General features: G+C 41.0%; 1 protein-coding gene across 5 annotated transcripts in view; it reads right to left on the minus strand.

Annotated features, from left to right (window-relative positions):
• The window catches only part of RAPGEF2 (Rap guanine nucleotide exchange factor 2), a 180,305-nt gene extending 162,478 nt beyond the window's left edge, over positions 1 to 17,827 (minus strand). For 4 of the 5 annotated variants that reach the window (XM_057375569.1, XM_057375578.1, XM_057375559.1 and 1 more), the window contains exon 1: positions 17,653 to 17,825. In XM_057375569.1, coding sequence (XP_057231552.1) covers positions 17,653 to 17,721 — 69 coding nt within the window. In that variant the 5' untranslated portion in view covers positions 17,722 to 17,825. Of the gene's footprint in view, positions 1 to 17,652 lie in introns of all 5 variants that reach the window. The other variant, XM_057375596.1, reaches the window with a different exon arrangement.
• Positions 17,828 to 22,921: the final 5,094 nt, after the last annotated feature.

A 22,921-nucleotide genomic window follows, 5' to 3' on the forward strand; every position in this document is an offset into this window, starting at 1 on the left:
AGTGCTGGAGGGGACAGTTAACAGAGGCACAAAAAGAAGCTACCTGGAAGCAATGCACCACATACTCTGACCTCCTGTCCTCTTCTGTTTCATTCCTTTTCTTCCACTGCTCATCTGGGGCTTAGCCTTTAAAAACCACCAACCTCTTAAAAAGACATTGCTCTGGTAAAGTGGTTAATATTCATCTACTACATGTGAAAATGTCACACACGGTAGTACCTACTCTGTTGGCTGTTAGGCTGCTTCTGGCGAACATCACCGCACTTCATTATTTAACAACTTCCTCAGCATTCAGAAACTGTCTGGACTAGTGGACTGAAGGTTATTAACATTTTAAAATGCCTGCAGCTAATATTTTCAAATTCTCCAAGACAGTAATTACTGCCCACATTATTGTTAAATATTAGCACCTGTTCATACGATATAATCCAAAATGGATTTTCAAGCTGGGCTTTAAATTTATTTTGCATACAAACACTTTTTCCTCCCTAAATAAGCTACACTAAATTCCACTTAAGAAAAACAGGACAAAATACTGATACCAAGTTATCTTTCTTGGGTTTGGATCATGGAGGATATTCCCTTAGAAAGAAAAGGTCACACTAAGATGGAAAAAGACTAATTGTCTACCAAATATTTTCTACTGCAGGGCATCAGAAACTCTGTCACCCTTAAAGACCTGGAAGATACACAAAAATAATTTTCTCCTGCGTGTGTTTCCCCTGAAAGTAAATGCACATAGGTGGCAGACAGACAGGGTTAGATAAAGCTAATGTGGTATTTTAAAATTAATTTTTAAATGACTGAGCTAATTTAAATGGCCATAAGGTCCCTCCAARCAGCAGCCCACCACCAAAAAGCCTTAAGATCTGCCTTCTGAATCTGGCAACATCTTTCTTCCACCTGTTCACAGGGCAGCAATTACAGATGAGTCATCTCAAAAGATCAAAAATAGGTTTTTTCTCCACACTGCTATCGCTGGAAGTATTGTAACTTCCAAAGGAGCTGGACACAAAAATCCACACCAGAGTTTATTTATAATTAGTCAAATTATCTGGAAAAAAGAGCACTCAAGGCCTCAGCTTGATGTCCCAGCTCTAATAGCAGTAGACAGCAAAGCAGTCTGGCATTAAAATATTTGTTTACACATGCAAAAATATATCTTTACCTTTCATTCTAAATTTGCATTGACTATTAAAGCATTTCTTAATATTGAAATGCACAATTTTTCCTACCTCTACTTTGTCAGACAAGCAGCACCTCACAGAAAATCTGAGAGATGAGGATTTATTTCTCAAAACTATTTGTAAATTCAATTAAATACTCCCAGGGCTCCACTAAAAATTACTAATTCTTGATTCTGGATGCCACCTATATTTTTAGAGCTGGACTATAGTATTTGAATAATTTACTTGTCAGCTGATTTTCCAGATTACATCTTTAACAGACATGGGGAAAGACTGACAAACTGCTACCCACAATTCCAAATATGAAAAACTGATTTGGAAAGCACATCCTCATTCTTACAGTCATTTATGGTATTTTACAGCCCTCCCACGCAAAGTGGAGTAGTTTGGTTTACTTTCTTAAAGACRTACTTCATTTGTTCAAACTGAGCATGGTTTGAAATGTTAGATCTGTATTAATAGTTACTGTAACTCACACTAACTGAAGACAGCTTCGTGAGAATAGAATAACAAAAAGCCCTCCACGACTGAGCATATAGAGCATATTCCTGCTGTTTCAAACATCCCATGCTGCCAAGCAATACCATTTCAGTGGAGCTGTGTTAGTTCCAGTCGCCCTAACACATTTATTCATAATGCAAAATAAAACCAAAGAAACCACGCACACCCCACAGGACAGAAAGGTCATTTTCTTGATTTTATCCAAGTGCAAACAGATGTTTGAATTGAGTATTCTTTTAATGTAAACACAATTAGAAACCATTTCYAAAGTATGTCATTTCAGTATCATGTCGTTGTTACTGGGAACTTTTTAATAAAAAGCAAATGTAAACTACAAGCTATTGATTAAATAGCACTCTCATAAGTAACCAGCCAAGAAAAAAATAACCCCAGGATTTTTTTTTATTTCAGCATACTAAGAGATGTCAGGGCAATTGCTGACCCACCCTTCAGATTTTGACACTACATGGAATTTATAAAAAGGGTGGGTTTTTAGACTGAAGAAGGAATCTGTCCATAGTGCACTTTAGTGCTTATGACAGACTGAATTCTTTTTACCCTTTAAAGCATTTTTTCTTACATTGTTCATTACCAAAGTGAATAATTTTGCAATTTTAGAAAGCACAGTCCTAGCAGCACAAACCAATCAGAAATAAAGTTTACCCACACAGAAAGCCTGCAATTGTGAAGAGAATAAAAAGTGCAGAGAACATTAAATAGCAGAATAGGAAAAGTAACGATGAGGAAAAAATGTTTTAAATTACAGTTGATAAGAACTGGGAGATTCTCAACTGGAAAAAGGAAAAAAGCTTTCTACTCATCAAAGAAACAAAATTAGGTGATTGCAGTATAATATGTAACCTGAAACACACAAAAGATGACCCATTATGTGAGGGATGCTATATTAACTAGAGCAACATTTTTACTGTATCTGGCTTCTTATTAAGTCACTATCTCACACTTGCTTGGAAGGTTCTCACTATTTTTCTTTATCTGTCTCAGATCAAAAGGCAATTTTCTGGTTAGCAGGTGGTCTCACACATCACTTATTTACACTCAGAGACCCCTTTTGTGGTTTTTCTCCTTTTCCCTTTTTTGTTTGTTTGCTAGTTGAGATTTTTAATTACAGGAAAAACCTTCAGCAAGATCTTCACGGAGGATCTTCTTCTCCTGAGAAGATTAATTAAAACTGGCAAATTAATCCCCCAGGAATAATTTCCTTTTAATATTATCGAAGTAAAGCATTTATAAGTGAATTAAATTTGAATCTATTTGAAAAGCTCCTGCATGTGAGCGTTTGTCCCTGAACAGCAGGCTCCTAACTAAAATTTTCTAAATGACTCATGATTGCAGCATCTCCAAGTTTTGTAAGTGTACTCAGAGCAGGTTATCCTTCCAGAGCAGCTGCAATGCAGGCATTGCAGGGCCCTGCTATCCTTAGAGCTGGAATTTGCTGAAATGACTCAACGCCAAGAAGCTGCTGCTTAACACCACAGCGCTGCCTGCAGACCACCACGATTGATGGTCTGTCACTGGAGGCAGTCATAGATCATCTGCAGACTCCACTTCGTCATTTTTCACTCCTTACAGACACTATTTTGTCATTTTCTTCTAAAAAAAATAGAAAATACAAACCCACACATCCATCTTAAAAGACAAATGTCCATTCTGATGTTTTAGACAGCAGATGCTAAACTAAGAAACCGAGTGACAGATGCAAAAAGGATCATCTTCAGCCTGCRACATGTAGCCTCTTGCCTTAATTTAAAGTTACCAAATCCATTCATTAAATGGAATACAAAATTACTCATTTTAACATGCAACCAAATTCCAGTGGTTTCAAAGCCAAATTTCAACAGACAGCAAAGCACCTGAAATGATGCTTAGCATCCCTCATCAGTTTACAGCTGGAAGACAGAAGTTAGGGAGATGTTAARGGATTTTTTTATTTTAAACATTAGTTAGCATTAGGAATACATTAAAAACATGAAAGCAGCCTAATTATTATGGTGACTACTTGAACGCAAAAGGAAAGTTGTGAAAACACAAAGTTACTCCCTGTCTGCAGACTCGATGGAATATTTTGGCCAAGAGAAAAGGAATGGGACCACCTGCTCACAAAACTTGTGAGCACTGGGACTCATGTGACACATTGGAGTTGTATCCCGTCTGCTAGGTAAATACAGAATTAAAAACTGATATCCCAATTATCAGGGCACCGGAAAGGTTAAAAACAGGATCAATACAGAAAACTATTCCGTTCGTGGTTGTTTCTTAAGAAATGCCACACTACCTTTTAGAATAAATTTAGAGCATTCTGTTCAGTACTTTGAATTTCAGCAGCTAGGAAAACTTCCACGCATAGAGGGCTGGTTTCATAAGCCTCTTTCAACTGGCACTGCACACAKAGGATGAGACAGTAAAATTGACAATTAAACTAGCCATTTGTTTTCCTTAAACCTTCTCAAAACAACACACTGCAAAGTCTCTTAAAACCAAATGCAAAGCACCAAAACTAATCAGGTCCCTTATAAAACATTATATAAAAAACATATACACAAATATGAAGCTAACCAAAATGTTCAACTACATCTGACAGTCCTAATTCTAAATGTCGTTTACTTCATACGTAAGTATGAAACAACATARAACAAAGTCAAATGACAAAATAGTCATTATAGACTATATAAGACACTGTCAAACCCATATTCCAAAAAGGAATTAATTGCCATCAGAAGTTTCAATAACTAACACAGGTTTAAATAAATTTTAAAAAGAGGAACATCACAACAAGACCTGGGTGCATGACCCTTGTTTAAAGACTTTAATCATGTCTTCAAACATAACTTCATTTTAAATTTCCTGTAGCAGTAGTTATTCCTCAGTTGTACTTTACAGTGCATGCTTGTTAAGTGGCCATACCATAACCACACAAGTTCAGTCGTACTGCTGCATAAACAACAGTGCAAGATTTAACGACTGAACAGGGCTGTTTGTGAGACATCAATACCGAATTTAAGACCTTGCACTGAACCCTGACTATGACAGAACCAGTTATTTAGCCAAAAGCCTTCACTGCAGTCCCATATCTTTGCTGCCCTCAGGATTGCTGTRCTCTCTCAGAGGACTAGTTTAAGTGGTTAAGCCTTTTGTTTGTAAATTGGGGAGAACCTCTTTATACACCAGAAYTCACAAAAAAATAGCATGTGTTTAACGATCATTTGCTTGTTATTTTCATGACCTCCAAGGTGGGAGAGATCTTTCATATTTAAGATCCTCCATGACCCTTATGCGCTTGGCAGAAGCATGGAATGGATGAGCATTTCCCCCAAATACAAATGTATCTCTAGTGGTAAAACAAAGTCATTAAGGTCATCTGAAAAATCTACATGGGAAGTAAGTACTACCAAATAGGATACAGCCTATGTTCCTCTGCCTCCATATCCCATTCCATGTGTAGTCTCTATTTAAAGGAGAAATAACTGAGACGGTTACTGTCATCTGCATTTTAATCAGGCACGTAACTGYTGTGGACACCAAGATACGATTTTTGAAAGTTTCCTTTGTAGAGGTGAACCAGTATATGCCAGAGTCACAGCACGATACTGCAGAGCTGAGGATCTGTGTTTCATTGTGGAAAAATACTTTCTGTACAGTTCCTTTTGGGAAGGAGAGAGGAGAGGACATGCCAGAAAACCACAACAAGTAGCATTTTTGGAGGAAGGCACTTCCTGACCTTAGCTTTCAGATAAATCCCTAACTGAAGACATCTATAAATAGAAGAAACAGGAAAAGAAATCAAGTAAGATATCAAAYGTCACATGTATAAAGCAGAACTTTCCTGTCTCCTAAAAAGAAATTGTGACACCGTTTTCCTAAAGCAATGCACCGTGTGCAAGTAGCCATGTCTTAGCAGCCCAGCTATTCCTTCATTATCTCCTGGCTCATTTTACAGCCAGTTTAGAAATATTCTTCACTAAAGTTCATAAGTAACATTCAAACTTTTCAACACACTCAGGCAACTTACCACAGACTCTCAAAACCATTTTGTCACATTAAGTTTAACACGTTATGAAATGCTGGCAAAATGTAATAAGCATGTCTTCTACTATTTTATGTGTTTTGCAGAGTTGGCAAGTTCTAGATTATTTCCTTTATGAAACTAAGATTACTCTGGAACAACCAGGGTAGGTAAAGTTATCTCRAGAATGGCATTTCAGCAGCTATCTAATAGCAGAGGGGACAGGCCAATATTTGGCTGACAAATTGCGATAAGTGTGCTCTAAAAATAAACAGCGATGTATGAGGCACCAAACACCACGAAGCTGTAGCCGTGGGGTTCTTTTTTCAATATAAAATGGAAACCTCATGCAATAAACCAAGGTGCCTTGTGAAGTTACTCATGGTTAACAGAAGCAATACTTCACCTAAAAGCTATTTATGAAGGCCGGGGAAACCATTAGAGCACCTGTTTCAGACAGACCTCCTTTGTTCAAAAGAAATGTAAGGTAACTCACATGCTGGAACGTGGGCCAATGTCAACAGCAAACCCAACTGGATTTATGTAGGTTGTGTCACTATAAACTGTGTAACTTTCGTCATGACTAAATGTTCGTCTGCTATCAAGCCAAGATGGATTGTAAGAAAGTGCCATTATTTTCTCCTCATATAAAATATTCATTCACATAAGAACATTAGACCTTAAACAGCAATGCTTTTCTTATCAGCCTGGTAAAGGTAGAAATCTGACACATGACAATTCCAGTGATGGCAGACTTTAAGTATTTGCACATTTTGTTTCAGAATTGAAAAATAACTTGTATAAGGTACACTATATTGCAATTTATAAATAAATGGGAGTTTCTTTCCCACTCAGAAATAAATAAATGTGAAGTAAAGTATTAGCCAGTATCACCCTGCTCTAAGTGCTCACCTAGCAAGAAAAATACCTGAAGTGATGACTAAGGCACAAAATTCAAAACCACTCTGATAAGAGTTTAGAAGGGGAGAAACTACATGACTTCAAATTAGTAAGACARAGGTTAAACCATAACACAAGGCTAGATACAAAGAATGAGTATGAGAAGGGAGAAGGACTCATAATTTGCCTAGGCATTCAGGAACATGCTTCAAAAAGAAATATCCTATCCCAAAACTCAATTTTCTTTGCTTTGGGTTCTTAGAACCGCTTTGCAAAGCTAACAGAGTGTTTCTACACCATCGTGTTATGCATTGTGACAATCACATTTTCCAGCAATAGCCAGTAGTCTAGAAGTTTATCAACTACCAAAGTAATAKTCCTCTAAAAGTCACCTTGAATTAAAGAGTTGCACAAGTTTTCTGCAGAGGATTTAGGACCAGTGGAGTCCAGCTATCCATCAATACTCATGGTAAAATAGAAGCTAATAGCACTGAAATAGTTAGCTGTCTAAAATACGGCAGAGATGGAATATATTCCTCTCCTCCACCTTGGCAAACACCTACCACACAGCTACAACAACGATCATCCTTCCCTTGGCACTGTTACCTCAAGCCATTTTTAACAGCTGAGCTGGAATTGCGGTGCCATCTGATASTTGTTCAGTGGACTACGACCAAGGAGTTGGCATCTTCCAGCTAAGTCATCTTGAATTAAAGCAAGGCATTGGCGCTAATTAGCAGCTTTCAGCAGGCAGGGAGAAGCCATGACAGGGAGGGAAACTCAATTACCTCCGTTCCAGCAAGCGCCTGTTCCTGGTCAGCATGTAGCTGGCGAGCCACTTGCGTTTCCATATCTATGGCACACGTGAAATGCTTCAGCCTTCAGATCAGCGTGTGCCATTCACACGGAGGTCTGACCTGTTGTGCTTCGTACACATTTGCAACAAATCCATTGAAGACCCCTAGCAAACTGGATGCACTCTGTAGCTATGTGCACCACGGGATCAATGGAGAACACAAAATGCAACTCAGACTGAGACCCTCACAACTCCTTTAGTGTAAGTCAGAGTGAAAACTGCCTCATCGGGAGCGAACACATCCAAGCTACCTAGTTACTGCACTGAGTTCAGAGGGAGACACCACCTGAACACCACTCACCATTAACCAGCGCAGAATCTTAGCTCTTGTTTCACACTCAGAGCATTGTCYATGAACTACACTGCCATTTATCATTTTTCCTAATATAATTTCAATTGATGTGGTGCTTAAGGACTCCATTGGCAGAAACTGCCCATTGTTAACCACCATCAAGAGGAGATCACAAAATGYGTCAAGATCAACTACATCACTTCAGCTTTCAGCATCTTGTTATAAATTTAGCGACCGGGATAAAAAGCCTAATCATGTTAAACGCTTTTGCCATAATTCTGCTTCAGCAGCACCTAGCACCTGCTTTTGACTCTTTTTGGAGATTGTGGYTCCTCAAGAATTGAGGAAGAATTCCACAGGTGAAACTCCTGTTACAGTTTAGGAATAGTATTCCCCAATTAAGTGTTCTCGAGGAAACATTCCAAAGCACATGGCACTCACGCACTCTCCCCTTCCCCTGTGATGGGATGAAAAGGGGAATCGGAGGCACAAAAGGTAAAGATCACAGGTTGAGATCCAAAGATAAGAACAACTGCATTTTAATTTTGCAGTTGATAGCATATAAAGTTCAAAGCTATTTCAACATGAGGTACCATCATACATAAACACAATAAAAAGCCACAACTTTGAAATATTGACACTATTTAAACCAAACCAGCTATTTAAACCAAAGTCCATTTTTTTTTGTTAGTATAGCTATGGCACCTTCGAAAAGTGCCTGAGCTACTGCACCCAAGCAGAAGTCATCTGTGCAGTGCCTGCCTGTCATACAGTAATGGCGAGGAAAATCACTTTCAATACCCACAGCACCACTGGCAAGGGACACAAAGGAGTCTGTAATGCTGCACAGACAAGCCCCTTCTCTCTTTCTCTCWGTTCAAAATGTATCTAAATATTTACTACCAAGTATGCTGCGCATTCTGACACATCTTTTGACAAATAGCAAGACTCCACACAACCATTCAGATGAGTGCTGGCTTCTCACATAATACAATGTGTAACTCATTTCTGCAAGGTCATGTATTTTGAGGAAATGTTCTGTGCGGGCGAGGGAATGGCTTCCTGACAAGATTAGGCACTTACCTCAAAGTCAAAACAAAAACAATAGAGGGTACATATTTTAGGTATGTCCCAAGAGACTTCACATACCAAATGGAAAAATGTCTACACCTCTTAACTTGCATGCCAATAAAATTGTCACTTCTTTGTTTTGCTCCCCGGAAGAGATAGCACCAGCATCCAATTTTCAGGTACCATACAATAAACAAATATAAATACAGACAAATTCAGTGTAACAAAAAAAAAAAAAAAAAAAAAAAAAAATCCCAGGCCTTAACATCTCATCTACCCAATTCAGTGCATGCAAAAGCAGTATCACTACCCTGGCTTCTTACCACTGCTATATTCCACTGGGGGAAAAAACTTAGAGCAAGAGACTTCCTGCAAAAGTTCCTTTGATGTTAATCCTCAGAACAAACAAAAATGGAAGACCTCTCTCAAGAAGCTTCTTGCACATATTCCCCATAAGTTAAAAAAAAATTACTTATTTTTGATGYATTTCCTAAAGTGAGAAATGTCATGATATTCCATTCAGTTTACTTTTTTAATACTTCTAGACAGCATTTGAAAATGGAGCAGCATATACTCTGAGAGGTTAATTTATTTCAGAGGTTTCTACACACAACCATAAGCATTTATTCTCAATCTCAGAGCACAGGTCTTCACACCTTCAGCTGCACCAACACAAACATTCAAAGCCACAATCTAAACCAGATGGAGTCACGTAAATTTTAGAAAGCAAAAACCCTACAATGCCATCTCTCAAAAGTAAATTCCTTTTCTTTTTTTCAGCTAACAAGATTGTACCACTTATCCTGTGTGGACTGCAGCCTCACAAGCACYTGGATGGGCAGGAACAAGGCAGCAGAGAACATCAGCATGGGAAACAAAGTGAGTGAGCAGCTTTGGTGGGTGCCTGGCCTACAGCCAGCATCAACCCACTACAGCTAGCTTTCTGCTAAAGAAATATGATGTACCACAAAATATTCAGCCTTTGGTTTCAGCAAGTCAAACCTCAAGCAGAAGCTTCCTCCACTTCTATAGGTGGTACAGCCTTGTTTTCCCATCAACTGCGTACAAACCACATTTCCGTAGTATTCTTTCTCAGCCCTCTAAGTTTTGAGTTATTTTTTGCTTAACGGGGCAGAAGTGTGAATGACTAATTTCAGCTGGAAAAGGCTATATCAATATTTCTTTCCCAATCACAGTAAAAGTAAAATAAAGATGGGAGACCAGTATCCCTAAAAATACAGAACTGCAAATACAAAGTAAAGAGAAAAAAAAACAACCAAAACAACAAACTACTGAACAAACAATCCATAAGGGACAGGAACTGGCTTCCCTTTGGAAACCCAAAACAACACATAATAAATGTTTTTATTTGTTATGCAAAGGGTTTTTTTTAACTTTAAAACATACAAAACGCACGCAAACAGAAACCAACAGCCAGATAAAGACAGTCAAAATCAGGCACACTCCACAAATGTGTCTTCCATGAAACTTAATACCCATTCCCAGGTAATTTACACTGACACCAGATGCAGTTTCATTGTGTTGTTATCAGTTTCATTGTGTTGTTCATGTTTATCAGAATACCCACAAATCAGAGAAAAATGGGAAAATCGTGCTGTCCACAGAAATATTAATATCAGAAAATTCCTTCAATTTTTATCAGTGCTGAAAAGCAAACTTGTGCCCTTGTCCCTCCCCTCTAAAAACATTTAAATATTTTAATTTTTTTCTTATTCCTTCAGTGTTTTGCTCAGGTAATGATATACATGCTGCTCATTATTGTTGACAAGAATGCCTTAGAACTGCTCTAAATCAAATATTTAATCACTCTTACTCAGGTCAGACAAGACAGAAACACACAAAGAAACACGTCTACAGCTCTATGGGCGTAACAGAGATACCCAGAGAGAACAAATAGCTAATTTGAACTGCAAACAAAGCTGTAAGAAAAGCACTGCAGTAGGGCTCCCCTCTCTCCCTTTTTAAGAAAAGTGGTCAACTTCACCAACTTCAGAAAAAGGGAGGCTGAGCACCACTTCCATTTCGAGACTTATTCAAACACAACCCTTCATGCAAAATATACCCAGCAAATTAAATCTGCAACACTGGCTGCAGAAAACAAGGGCACAGGCTCAGCTGCCCTTCACAAAGCATCTTTGTAGAGCTATCTTTCTGCCAGTGCTCCTTTTGAATTCCCAAACAATACCTCGCAAAAATTAGATCTCCTACTGTGGGAAAGTTCCCAAAACACAAGCCAAAATATATTTTCTCATGAGGATACAAAAAACCCTCAATGAAAAAGTCAAAGTTCTTACAATGACTGTTCAGTGTACATATAGCTATTCTTGAAACATGCTAACAGATTAAGTAGCAACATTCAAATTTAGAGAAAAAAATATTAAAATCAGATCAGTAATTCAACAGAATGAATAGTTACTGCTAGTGGTTACTACTCAGTAATTTGCATMAGCATAGACTTTCAAAAACTTTTAAGTATACAGACTTTTTAAAACAATGAATTTTGAGAAAGAAAAATTTCTCAAACAAACTTTAGCTAAGGTGTATTGTAATAAGGGTAAAATAGATGAATCACCTTTAGAGGTTACATTTAATTTTTTTTTTTCAAGTACCAAGGGTTCTCCATGAATAAACAGATAACCACGGAAGATTCCATCCTCTTAACTAAAGAAAAACACGMTCTTGGGTAAATGCTTGTGCATCCCTCACTTTTGCTGCCCTACACTTTTCCACCCAAGACACGAAAGAACTTTCAGTCTTTTTGGTCTCAGAAGCCCAACAGGCGATTTTGCTCGTTACTCGTCTTGGCAGAAGAGCAATCCTCTGCACAGCAATCAGTCTTCTTTACCATAATCCTCCTCCACCACCGCCTCCCCAGCAGCACCAGCGGGGTGGGAGAGGATGGGTGGGAGGGCACTGCCCTGTGGCATCACAGAGGGCACAGACACATTCTCTGCTGTCTGAACAGCACCCCAGGAGGCGAGTGGACAAAACAAGCTTGGGCTGAGTGGAAGATCGCTGGGCTTTGGGCCAGCACCGCTCACTTCAGTGAATTTCCTAGGCGAGAATGCCACGGAAAGGCTCCCACTTTTTAAGTGCAGGAAAGAGACTGCGTCCACAAAGGCTGACAAAAACACGCTCACAGGAACATACTSAGCCTGAACCCAGCGCAAACACTTCTGCAGCCACAGCAGGGCAGAAATCAAAAGCAAACTCTCCAAAACAGATAATTAATCAAGTAGGAAATTACACAGAGCTTATCAGCGCKACAGTTAAACCCTCGCTTTCCCAGTTTCGAACCGGCTCGGCTACGTACAGCTAACTGAGCTGCAATCTTCTGATGTAATGAGAAAGCACACAAGTGTTCAGGATAAGGCTTCAACTCAGCTATTTCCATGCTATAGATGAAGGCTTCCTGATCATACTGAGGTCTTTGCAAGTGTTAGCAAAACTCATGTCATTAAAAGACACAGAAATCTACAAATGCAGACAGGGAACAGCTACTACCGAAAGAAATTAAAAATTGAATACTCTTGACACTTTCAAAGGTCTTGGCCACTAAGATATGAATGGCTACGGGAAAATGCACACACATCCCCCCATCAAAAAGACTGGGAAATAAACACAGTTTCTTTCAAAACAAACAGGATACTAAGCAGCCCGTTGCAGTACATAGCCTTGGGTTTGGGAAAGACAYGGAAATTGACAGTGGAAGTTCAGAATCAAACATTCCAGGGCTGTTTCAGCAGACTGAGATTAGAGAGTTCACAAGAAAATCTGAGCTATGCAAGGATTTTCAGCTTTACTTATCAGCCACAAAAAGATATACAAGCAAGTTTGTTGGGCATGAAATAATGTTGTGTAGTAATACCAGCTTGAGAAAAAAAATTAAGAGAAAAAAAATGTACCCTTACTTCCAAAACACATTCTCAGATACCATTTCTGCACGAACCAAATATATTATTTGCTTTGTCAGGTAAATGTCTCACTTTTTCCCAACAGTTCCTTTGGTTTTTATGCTTCCAGTTAAGTGCTGAAACACAGCAGGAAAAAACCCGACAGTAAAAGGTCTCTAGATACAGGTGTCTATTATGTTTCATCTGTACCAACTCCCCTACTCACAGCCCAAAAGACACCACTTCACTCACAGTTTTTCTGACATTCAGGGAATGTTAACTATTTTGAACWAGTTTCCAAAACCCAACAGGATCTAGAGGTTTGGGGGTTTTTTGCTCTGACCAACTACCCTTACAGCTGACTTYATGATGGCAATTCCACTTCAAGCCCACTGCTGAGCAATAAAGAAGCCTGGATCCAGAACCAGCAACAACCCTTCTTCATTAAGCCGTGTTCCTAACAATGCTCCCAACATTAACACAAAATATAGCACACTCATCACCCCACTCCAGAATTAGCCACAGCMGTCAGCAGAAAGCCTGAACACCACCATGGGAAGGGCAGTTAGGATCTAATTTTGTTGGCCAAACGGGTTCCCCAGAAAGAAACAAAACATCAAACCTTGCAAAGTAAGGCCCCTCCGGAATAACCACRTTACAAAGCCCTGAGATGCATTATGGAAAGACCACTACTACAATGCAGTACAGCCAAATACCAGGCATCAGCTGTCACAGCCCTTCAATTCTCAGGGCTACCAGGAACCAGCAGGAGAATTTAGACACMGAATCAGTTCTCAGTATTATACTGCTGTTAGCAGCCTGATAACAGGGGTTATCCTGCTCTGTAAATGCCAGTCTCAAAAAGATGGCAACATGGTAGCATGCTGACAGTAAAGAAAATCTGAAAGCAAAACTCAAGCTCCAAAATATTTTTGTTTTTCAAATGAAAGAAATCCCAAATAAGCTCTTTTGAAAAAGATAATAATAATCTTCTAGTGCATGTGATATACAGACACATGATCAGCCTGCATTTAAAGACTAAATATAATTATTTTGCTAGACTCACATATAAAACGCTTAGTTTCTCTGACCACATTAAACTACACAGCCTTGYATTTATTTGTTAAGAGATCACTAGAGCAAGAAGGAAATGTTCATTTCTGGCTTATCTGAAGATTGCACACAATCATGCTATCACTGGTTACAAGTATAAAAATAACACAACTAGGGAACAAGCTGAAAGTTTATTTGGAAAAGCATAGGTACATCCTATAATTAAACCATTGTTCCTCTCAAGTGCTCAAGAAGGGAGTATCTGCTTAACAGCAGCATCCTGTTTAGATGTCTTCTGACATTAAATGACGCATTAGTATCAGACTCAGGGCTACTGTACATTTCTCCCCAATGCCCTGAAGACATGAACCGATGCTGTTACATCCCCGCTCTTCSTTACTGCTGTACAGAACTGCCTGCACCTACCACACCGGCAGCTCCCAGAAGCAAACCTGAGGCATCTAACATATATAAGGCATACATTCAAAAGATTTCTCCCTGCAGACGTCACCACATGGCATGAAAGCAGTGAAAGGCATGCAGGGTTTCTGAAATAACCAGCTATTCRCATACCATGCCATGTAGATGAGTTRTTAGGATAAAGAAAAATTAGGGCTCAGTTTCTCTTGTTTGAAAACAAAAGCAGCCCTATTTTTTCAGGCCAAGCTATTCCAGTATAAAACTGCACACCTTTTAAGACATCTGATGATGCCAGTAAGAATTTGTTTTGTAGAGACTTAAAGCTGTAACAGTCCAAGCAAGAGAACGCTAGGAGAAAATAGATTGCTATAACTCACAGCTTAAGGGCATAAAACCATTTGTAATTTATGAACATTTAGAAGKTAGATTCCCCAAAGTAGTTAAATTAACTTCCGAGTTCACGTCTTCAAAGAGAAAATGAATAGTTTAATACAGCAATTAAAGAGGAGAGTTACACAACAGCCATGTTAAAGTACAGACCACATAAATTTATTTTTTTATTTTTCATTTTCTTTAGCCAACAGAATATTGATTGTGATTCACAAAATTCAGAAAAACTCTGTAAAGGAGGATATACCAAAGAGATATAAAGTTATGACTTTATGAAAGCAGCTGCAGAATACACTGTTTACCTCCAAAAAAAAAAAAAATCAGTTTAGTCCAAAATTACCAAGAGATTTTTGCACTACAGAAGCTCATGCCAAGTTAAGTTTGCTTTCTCCAACAATGTTTACCAGACCTACTTCCCAAAGTGGTACATACTGGCTATCATTCTGTCACTCCTCTCCTCTGAGCCTGCAGTGAAGGCACAGTGCCAAATTTGCACCCRGACAATCCAGGGTGAATAGCAAAATCAAACAAATATTTACCTCTTCGTGATTTGGGAGAAGCTGAGCCTCAAAAGTTTGTTAACATAAGTAAGAAGCAAATATGCTACTAACATACTTCTCTTGCTATTTCCTGTACTGACATGAATATGATAAATGTATTTTCTCTTTCCAATCCTCTCAACTTTTAAAGAAGCCTCATGACTTCCCAAAAGCCAAAATTAAGTAGCTATCTTTTAGAGATAGCATAGCAAGGACAGAAAAATACAAGTAAAGAGAAAATAAAAAGTTACTTTAAGGGAAGAAGGAAAAACAAGGTCTTTGTACATTTCTAWTTTTTTCCCTCTTTATTTAGGGATGAAAGATGACATGCATAAGCATATTTCTTYCAAATTCCAGTATTATTGTAAAATGAAATCAAACTTTCTGCACAGAGAACCAACATTAGAAAACTCTTAACACACACAATTCAACACTGGCCATTTACAAGAACACAAACCAAGTTTTCTGCTGCAAGCCCATCAGCAACAGGAGGGCACGGCTGACCACCAGTTTCAAGTATTTCCAGTGCCAACAACACATTCTATTTCACACAAATTTGGTCTTACTTGTGGACTATTGTGGGCCAGTGTCAGCTTCACAGATTTAAGGATGGGCTTCTTTTCCTGTGGCRATTGCCACAGCAGGCTGCCAGCATGCTGATTCGGGAAGTTTTGCAGCATTAACGCAGCCCTGGTGTTCCCAATTTAGCTCTCTGCTCCGTGCCCTTCACATGGGCTTTGTCCCTGCATTCGGGCTGGATTCTTCACTGCGTCATTCCTTACTTTCTGCCTCTTTGTGTTTCTTTATTATCCCTTCTAGACAGCAAGGCCAACTGGCAAGGACATGAGAAAGTTTAACAGTTCACGTGGCACAAATCATGCCACCGGGGAAGCACCATCCCCCAAGCCCAGCCTGGTGGCCCCACAGTCTGACCCACTGGATTCTGAGCATCTGCCAGCATCACTCCTCCTGAACACCCCATCATGCTTCAATAACCCGACGCTGGACATTGCTTGTAGGCTACCCCAGCTGGAATCTGCGCCTCTACCAATGCAAACGACCTCGCTACAAGTTTGCAGAGAGTGTCTTCCCCAGGAGACAGCACTCAGCCTCCTTGAGCTTTCACAACACACTGAAGGGCTGGGTCCAGCACTGAAGGCAAACAGACATTTGGGAAAGGTCAAACAAGGACAGAGAAACAAGTTTAGCACCACAAAAACATGTTCCAGAAGCAGCTTGCTTTTTTTTTTTTTTCCACAAAATAAGAAAAAAATAGAGTTGCCAAAAAGGCATGCCACATAYGATGCCTGTGCACTCAGTATGTTTTTCCATGAGAAATCTTATTTTCTCACACATATTCCATGAGCATGGGGATAAAAATAACATTACCACAATGACGTATCTATAGTAGGAGGAATGACTTATGGGTGCTGACCGAAAGTCAGTCCTCTTTGCCCCAATTTGAAATCATCACCAGCCAGTCAGACGCCTGCCAAAACAATCAGTAACAGCATCTCTTCCCCCAAACCCGAACATAGGGACTGCTCAGAGAGCAGGACAAGCCTTTAGAAAATAGGACAGATGGCATTACAACTCCAAGCAAAGTAACTCCTTGTATCATTAGCTATTGAACCGCGGCTTGATGTGGGGATCAGTGTAAAGCTTATTAGTCTTTAGACAGTTGGCAGCAACAGCCACTGCAGCAACCGTTCGGGAGCAGAAGGAACTCATTCAGTTTAGTTGTTTTTCAGGTCATGTTAAGTCAAAATGTTTCTGTACGCACTCCAGTCCCCAGCTTAACCTTTCTCAGCCTCTCTAAGCGCAACTACGCTCACAAACAGCTTCAACTCACACACTCCTCTGACAAAGAGGGCTCCAGGAGCCCGGCGCAGGTATCTAAAAAATTCCTGCCTGGTGCCATTGTGTAAGGATTTCACCCTACTTTGGAGAGCAAGGACTTGCCAAGAATACCACTGACCTCAGCCCCTACATTATGAAACAGCGCTGCCAGCTTCAGCCAGCTATGTAAAAGTAGGGATTGAATTCAAATCCAGAGCCACCCGTACTCCGGGGCAATAACAAAACACACACATTCACACACACACAAAAAAAAAAAAAAAAAAAAAGGAAAGAAAGAAAAAAAGGGGCAAAAAAAAAGAAGGAAAAAAAGAAAAAACAGACCACCGAAAAATTATACTCCAAGTTCATCTTTCTTTTTACCGGAAGCAACCTTCAAAACAAACCCAGCTGGCGTTTCTCCCTCTCCTTCCCCCAAAATTAGGGAGCAGGAAGAAAGTTGTCGCGTTAACGCGCGTCTTCCCTTCCCGGGAGCCGCCGGCCGGGAATCGAGAGCCGGGGCTGGCAGGGGCACAGCCCTGGCCGCGCTGCCCGGAGCGGGGCCGCGGAGCTGCCGGGCTGCCCCGGCCGGGCTGTGCGGGGCGGGGGCGGCCGGGGGGCGGCGGGGCGGCCCCCTCACCGTGCGCGGAGCCGCGGGGAAGGGGCGCCTACCTGGGGGCTGCGCTCCGCTGGGTTCTTCATCACCGCCTGGCGGAAGCTGTTATCCACGTAGGACGCCATCGCGCCCCTGCTGCCTCCCGCCGCCGCCCGGGAGGCGCTGGGGGAGGCGGCCGCGGCCTGGCGCTGCGCGGCCGGAGCGCTGGGCGAGGAGCGGGAGGCGGCGCGGGAGGCGCGCAGGCAGCGCGGGCTCAGCAGCGCCGCCGCCCGGAGCTGCAGGCGGCGGCCGAGCCCCGCCGGGGGCAGCGGCGGCGATGAGGGCTCGGCGCTCCCTYTCGAGCCGGCTCTACGCCTCCCGCCGGCCCGCTCCGCCGCATCCCCCCGGGCACCGCCGTCGCCTCCTCCCTCCTCTTCCTCCTCCTCCCATCCGGGCTGAGGGGGTCTCGGCGCCGGGGAAGTTGCCGGCTCGGGGAGGCGGAGCGGCGGGGGGCGGGCCGGGGCGGGCCGGAGCGGCAGGCGGGGGGGCGGGTCGCCGGGGGTCGCGACCGGCGGGGTCCCCTCGGGCAGCGGTGCCTCGGCATCCTTCCCCCGGGAACGCATCCTCGCAGGGTTTAGCACGGAAAGAAGTCTGAGCGGCTGCCGCCACGGTCCCGAGGGACGCGCATCATCGCGGCTTCGGCGGTGCCCTGGGGATGGACACGGGCAATGGGCAAGCTGGACGCTAAAAAAAAAAAAAAATAAAGACTTGATCTGCCGGGTCTAGTGACTTCGGGGAGGCCACCTGTTGTCACGCTTCTCAAAAGTAATCCGTATCAGCCGGCTGTCCCCTCTGTCATTGCTAAAAGGGGTAAAAACGAGGGAGGGAAGGGTGTGAAATCGTTAATTTATCATTATTCTGGGGGTTATCTAGCGGCGGATTCTTCTCACGTGAACTTAAGTTTTTAAAGAATAAAGGGTCTCGCAACATGGCTGATTTTCTTTGTTTACCACGACACCGAGCACGTCTCCGCAGCAGCCTGACAAACGCGAATCGTGGAAGTATTATTAACGTGCCATTAGCGGCGGGGTAATACTATTAATGTATTTGCTTTCACAAGTGATGTGTACCCTTCGCTGATACGGATCACGCAATGTAAATAATGTCAACACTAATAAATCTGTTTAATTCCCAGTCACCAGCAGTCACATTTCAGTTCCCAGTAAGGTAGTGTCATCTTTATTTGATTTTTTTATTTGTGAAAATTCCCAGGGACAACCGTCTTTTTCTTGCATAAAAAAACCCCATACACTGCTAGTCTCAGGAGAAAAAAATGTTACACTTTTAGGCATAAGTGGCTCCCAAAAATGCTGCATCTTCAGACGGTAATCTACTAAACCTACTGAATTTCTAGATATGGCTCATTAGCAAAGATAGCTCTTTGGGCTAGTCCCACTCATGTGTCAGCAAAATATTTTTACAGTAATACCAATTATTCTGGGCGGATCTCGGGAAAATACTAGGGAGTGCTCCACATTCTCTACATCATGCTTGTTGGTGCTTACTAGAAGTCCTTATGGGGGGTTTTTAATTATTTTTTTTTTTTTTTTAGTAACAGATTGGAAATGTCATGTCCTTTGCCCTAAAAAGTAGCAGTTTCAATATGCCTCGTGTTCCTCATCCAGAGATGATAATAATTTCTTCAAATTAATCAGGCCTGCAGCTATAGAAAAGTGCCAGCTTTTCGGAAGCTTAATTTACCAATCCGGAGAGCTGGAATTCCCTTATTTTGTGGGGCATATGTATAGGAGGAGTGCCACAGGAATGTGAGGAATGCTCTCTTGGGCTTCACTCCTCAATCACTTCAGGGCACCCATTCCCTGCTGCTGCAGCCTAGCTTGCCTGACATCTTTATATCTCTACATCAAAATACAGCTACCCACTCTATTTTAATATGCAATTATCTTTCATTTCAGACCTATTAGCTGTAACAGCATCGAGTCGAGTGTTTTGCTCTGGTTAATTTTTCGCTGTGCTGTCTGGTGACACAATACCTGTGATTCATAGGCATATTTAACTCCAGAGCATGGGATTTGGGGGCTCTCATTTTATTGTGATCAGGGCAACAAACCTCGATGGTTATAGATCTCTGTCAAAGGCCCATCACACAGTACATTAATTGTTATCAATTGGAATGAATGAAAGCTAGAGAACTATACACAAATATATTCAACAGTTTCTCAATAATATTTAAGGATGTGTTGTGTTAACACCTTCTTTTGTGTCTACAAGCAACATATTCATGTAATGCAAATGCTTCTGATTATTCATATCCTCCATGATGGATACTAGCCTGTCCTTTATGCTGGGGGTTTTCTCTTGATGMAATTAATCAATTTATTTCTGAATTTAAAAAAACAAACAATAAATCAGTAAATAATCATCAGGATTCAGAGTAAGGACAGTTAYTATTAGAGAAGACATCCAATTATCTCCAGAAACCCTATTTCTCACTACAAGTACTCAATAAAATATAATTTACAGTGTCAAATGGTTTTGCGACTTCCGTTTTCTCYGTCTTCCTGTTTTCCAGCTTCAACAAAAAAATCAGCATTATTTAAAATACACATATATACCAGGACATGCTGTTCATTTTGCTTATTGGTTAATCGTGCCATACTATCTAGCCTTACCCTTATTTACAATTGATTTTTTTTTTTTTTTGAGAGAGGGTGTTTTTCTGGTCATGTTTATACATTACAAAGGTTCCCTACCCATATTACACCAGGAAACCAGGAGTTAACCATATGTGCTCAGTGCACATAGTGTTGATATTTCACAATATGAAAAGGCTGCCACACAAAATATGACAACTCAGCATGATATCTTTCTGGATAGCTATAACTGATCACCATGTTATTTTAGAGAAGTATTTTGCCTTAAAAATACAGAGTATCTGCCTTCCTGAATATCTCCATTTCTTCTAAGTGGTAATTTGGAGTGGTCAGGTAAAACAGTTACTAAATGCAAGAAAACAAATTCAGCAGTTCTGGGAGCATTTTGTTTATTTACTAAACTTCATTTTAAAGAAGATATGCAGAGTTTGAAAAGCTTGCACTTGACTTAGCCACATGGCTTTTAATTCATTACACCTGTAATTAGCCACCCACAGTTAAACACTTGGTTTGCTCAGGAAGTGCCAGTCTGCCCTGGTAGGGAAATAAAACATTGCCAGTTTGGGGGAGTTTAGTAAATTATACACAGTCAGCATGGTGATAAGCCCAGGGATGTTCTTTTCTTCAATTTCTTTGGGTAAGAACTTGTTTGCATCTATCTCCTGGGGATGGCATGGTGGCTGAAGCAGATTCATGCAGCCAGACTYCAGCCCTCAGAATTGCCCCTCTCCTTCCCCGCTCTCTCCTGGCACCTTCTTGGCAATTATAAAAAAATACTTCTATAACCATTCATGGAAGTAGACAGTTATGGGGGAACAGAGGTATTGACCTGGTRAACCTCTCCAGACCTGACCTTGAGGACAGTGCCCATCCCCTTTGGACTGGGCAGGAGCCAATTTTGTTGGATTTTAAGTCAAAGGCAAAATATTTTAGATACATGAAAGGCCTCTACCAAGGGGAGAAGACTCCCTTCAAATAGGATCAGCCTCTGTGCTCTGTCTTTAAAGGCAGCACCATTTCCAAGAGTSCTGTCTCTCACCTTTTGGGATTTATACATGGCTGAGATTGCTACCATGTACAATTCCAGTTTTTCATATCTTTTACAATATGATGAAGGGCATGTGGATTTGTTTGTTTTGATGATATTGTGTGTTACTTTATTACACAACATCCTATGTTATTGTGGCTGTTTGTCAACCAGGAATCACTTACATACGGTCTCAGTGTGTAAAAACCCCTCTGCACCCCTGATCCAGAGGGTAGGATAGATGGATCAGTGGCTTAACATAGTCCATAGTAAAATAATTCTCAGATGTTTACCATAGGTTTTATGATCCTTTTATACTTATGAGATATGTGAAATTGTGAAGGTTACAAAAGAGAACCTGGCCTGTGCCATTAATAAAAATTCATCCTTTGTTTCTATCTTGAAGGAAAAACAGAAGAATTTTTGACTACTCCAATGCATTTCATGCATTTATTCAGAATTTGCCACTATTTGCATAGYGACATTTGGGAATATTTATCACTAAACTTCTGCTGTAGCTGCAAATGTATGCAAACCAGCTTTAGCTAGCTAGATTAATACMAGCAGCAACAGCACGTACCGTCCAAGTATTTACACGATCTCRGAGAGGAATTCACAGTCCACACAGTGTTCCCTTCAGCTGTGCTGATAAAGGTGCCCAGACAAAAGGAAAGGTGGCTGTGTCACAGCAGCACCCAGGAGGCAGAGCAGGAGGCCTGTGCTACRCCCTGTGTGGACACTGAACAAACTAGCAGGAGCTCTTGGARGTCGAGCGYGTATTTCTGAATTTCAGGAACACCRACRCAAACTTGCTTTGTGCTTGTGACCATRGTACAGGTCTGGCCCTCTTCCCTCAGGAGGGAAAGTCATGATGGGAGGTGACTGTGAGTGTCCYATCCTGGTACCCCCAGTGGGAAGGTGCCCCAGACCTCATGCCAACTGTGCCCCAGCTTCTCCTTCTGTGAAGAGAGACACAAAAGTAGCCAACGAAATTTAGGTAAAGTATTCTGAGATATAGRGAAACCTCTGCAAGATGCTGTTTCTAATAACAGTAGCAGCAGCATTTTGAGGGTTTTTTTAAACAGAAAAGGAACCACAGAGAGAAACAGTGAAATAACATCATTACCAGGCCCTGAAGGAGGTTGGTTGGACGGGATGGTGCAAAGCACACAGCAATAAGTCGGTGTTTCGGTGCTGGAGTGCTCTGGGACAGGCTGCAAGAACAGAGAGGAGCTCYGTGGTGGCTCTCAAATTGCACCTGCCAGGCTGTGGCAAAGGTATCGAGAGACTAAAGCCAGTGTTGTCTGATATAGATGACACTTCCTGAATTATGTATTGGTTAACAAATGCACACCACTCCTTTCCAAATACTCATCCACCATCTAATATAGGCAGGATACACATAGGAACAACTTCAACTGGTGAATGTGTATCATAACWGTTTCGTGATCTAGATATTTGGTGTCACATATATTCACAATAACATATTTCAGTAAATGACATCCCGAATAAGGATAAAATATTTCATTCTTACTCATTGCCTTTGAATTTAAATTACTGAACAAATTAAAGCCCAAGCTTACATTTCAGTACTTTGCTTTTAAGCCAATATATTTCCTAAAAGAAAATACAAGCTGACTCTTT

The sequence above is a fragment of the Malurus melanocephalus genome, unplaced genomic scaffold (assembly GCF_030028575.1).
Source record: "Malurus melanocephalus ecotype Western Australia unplaced genomic scaffold, MMel_1.1 scaffold_9, whole genome shotgun sequence".
NCBI lineage: Eukaryota > Metazoa > Chordata > Aves > Passeriformes > Maluridae > Malurus > Malurus melanocephalus.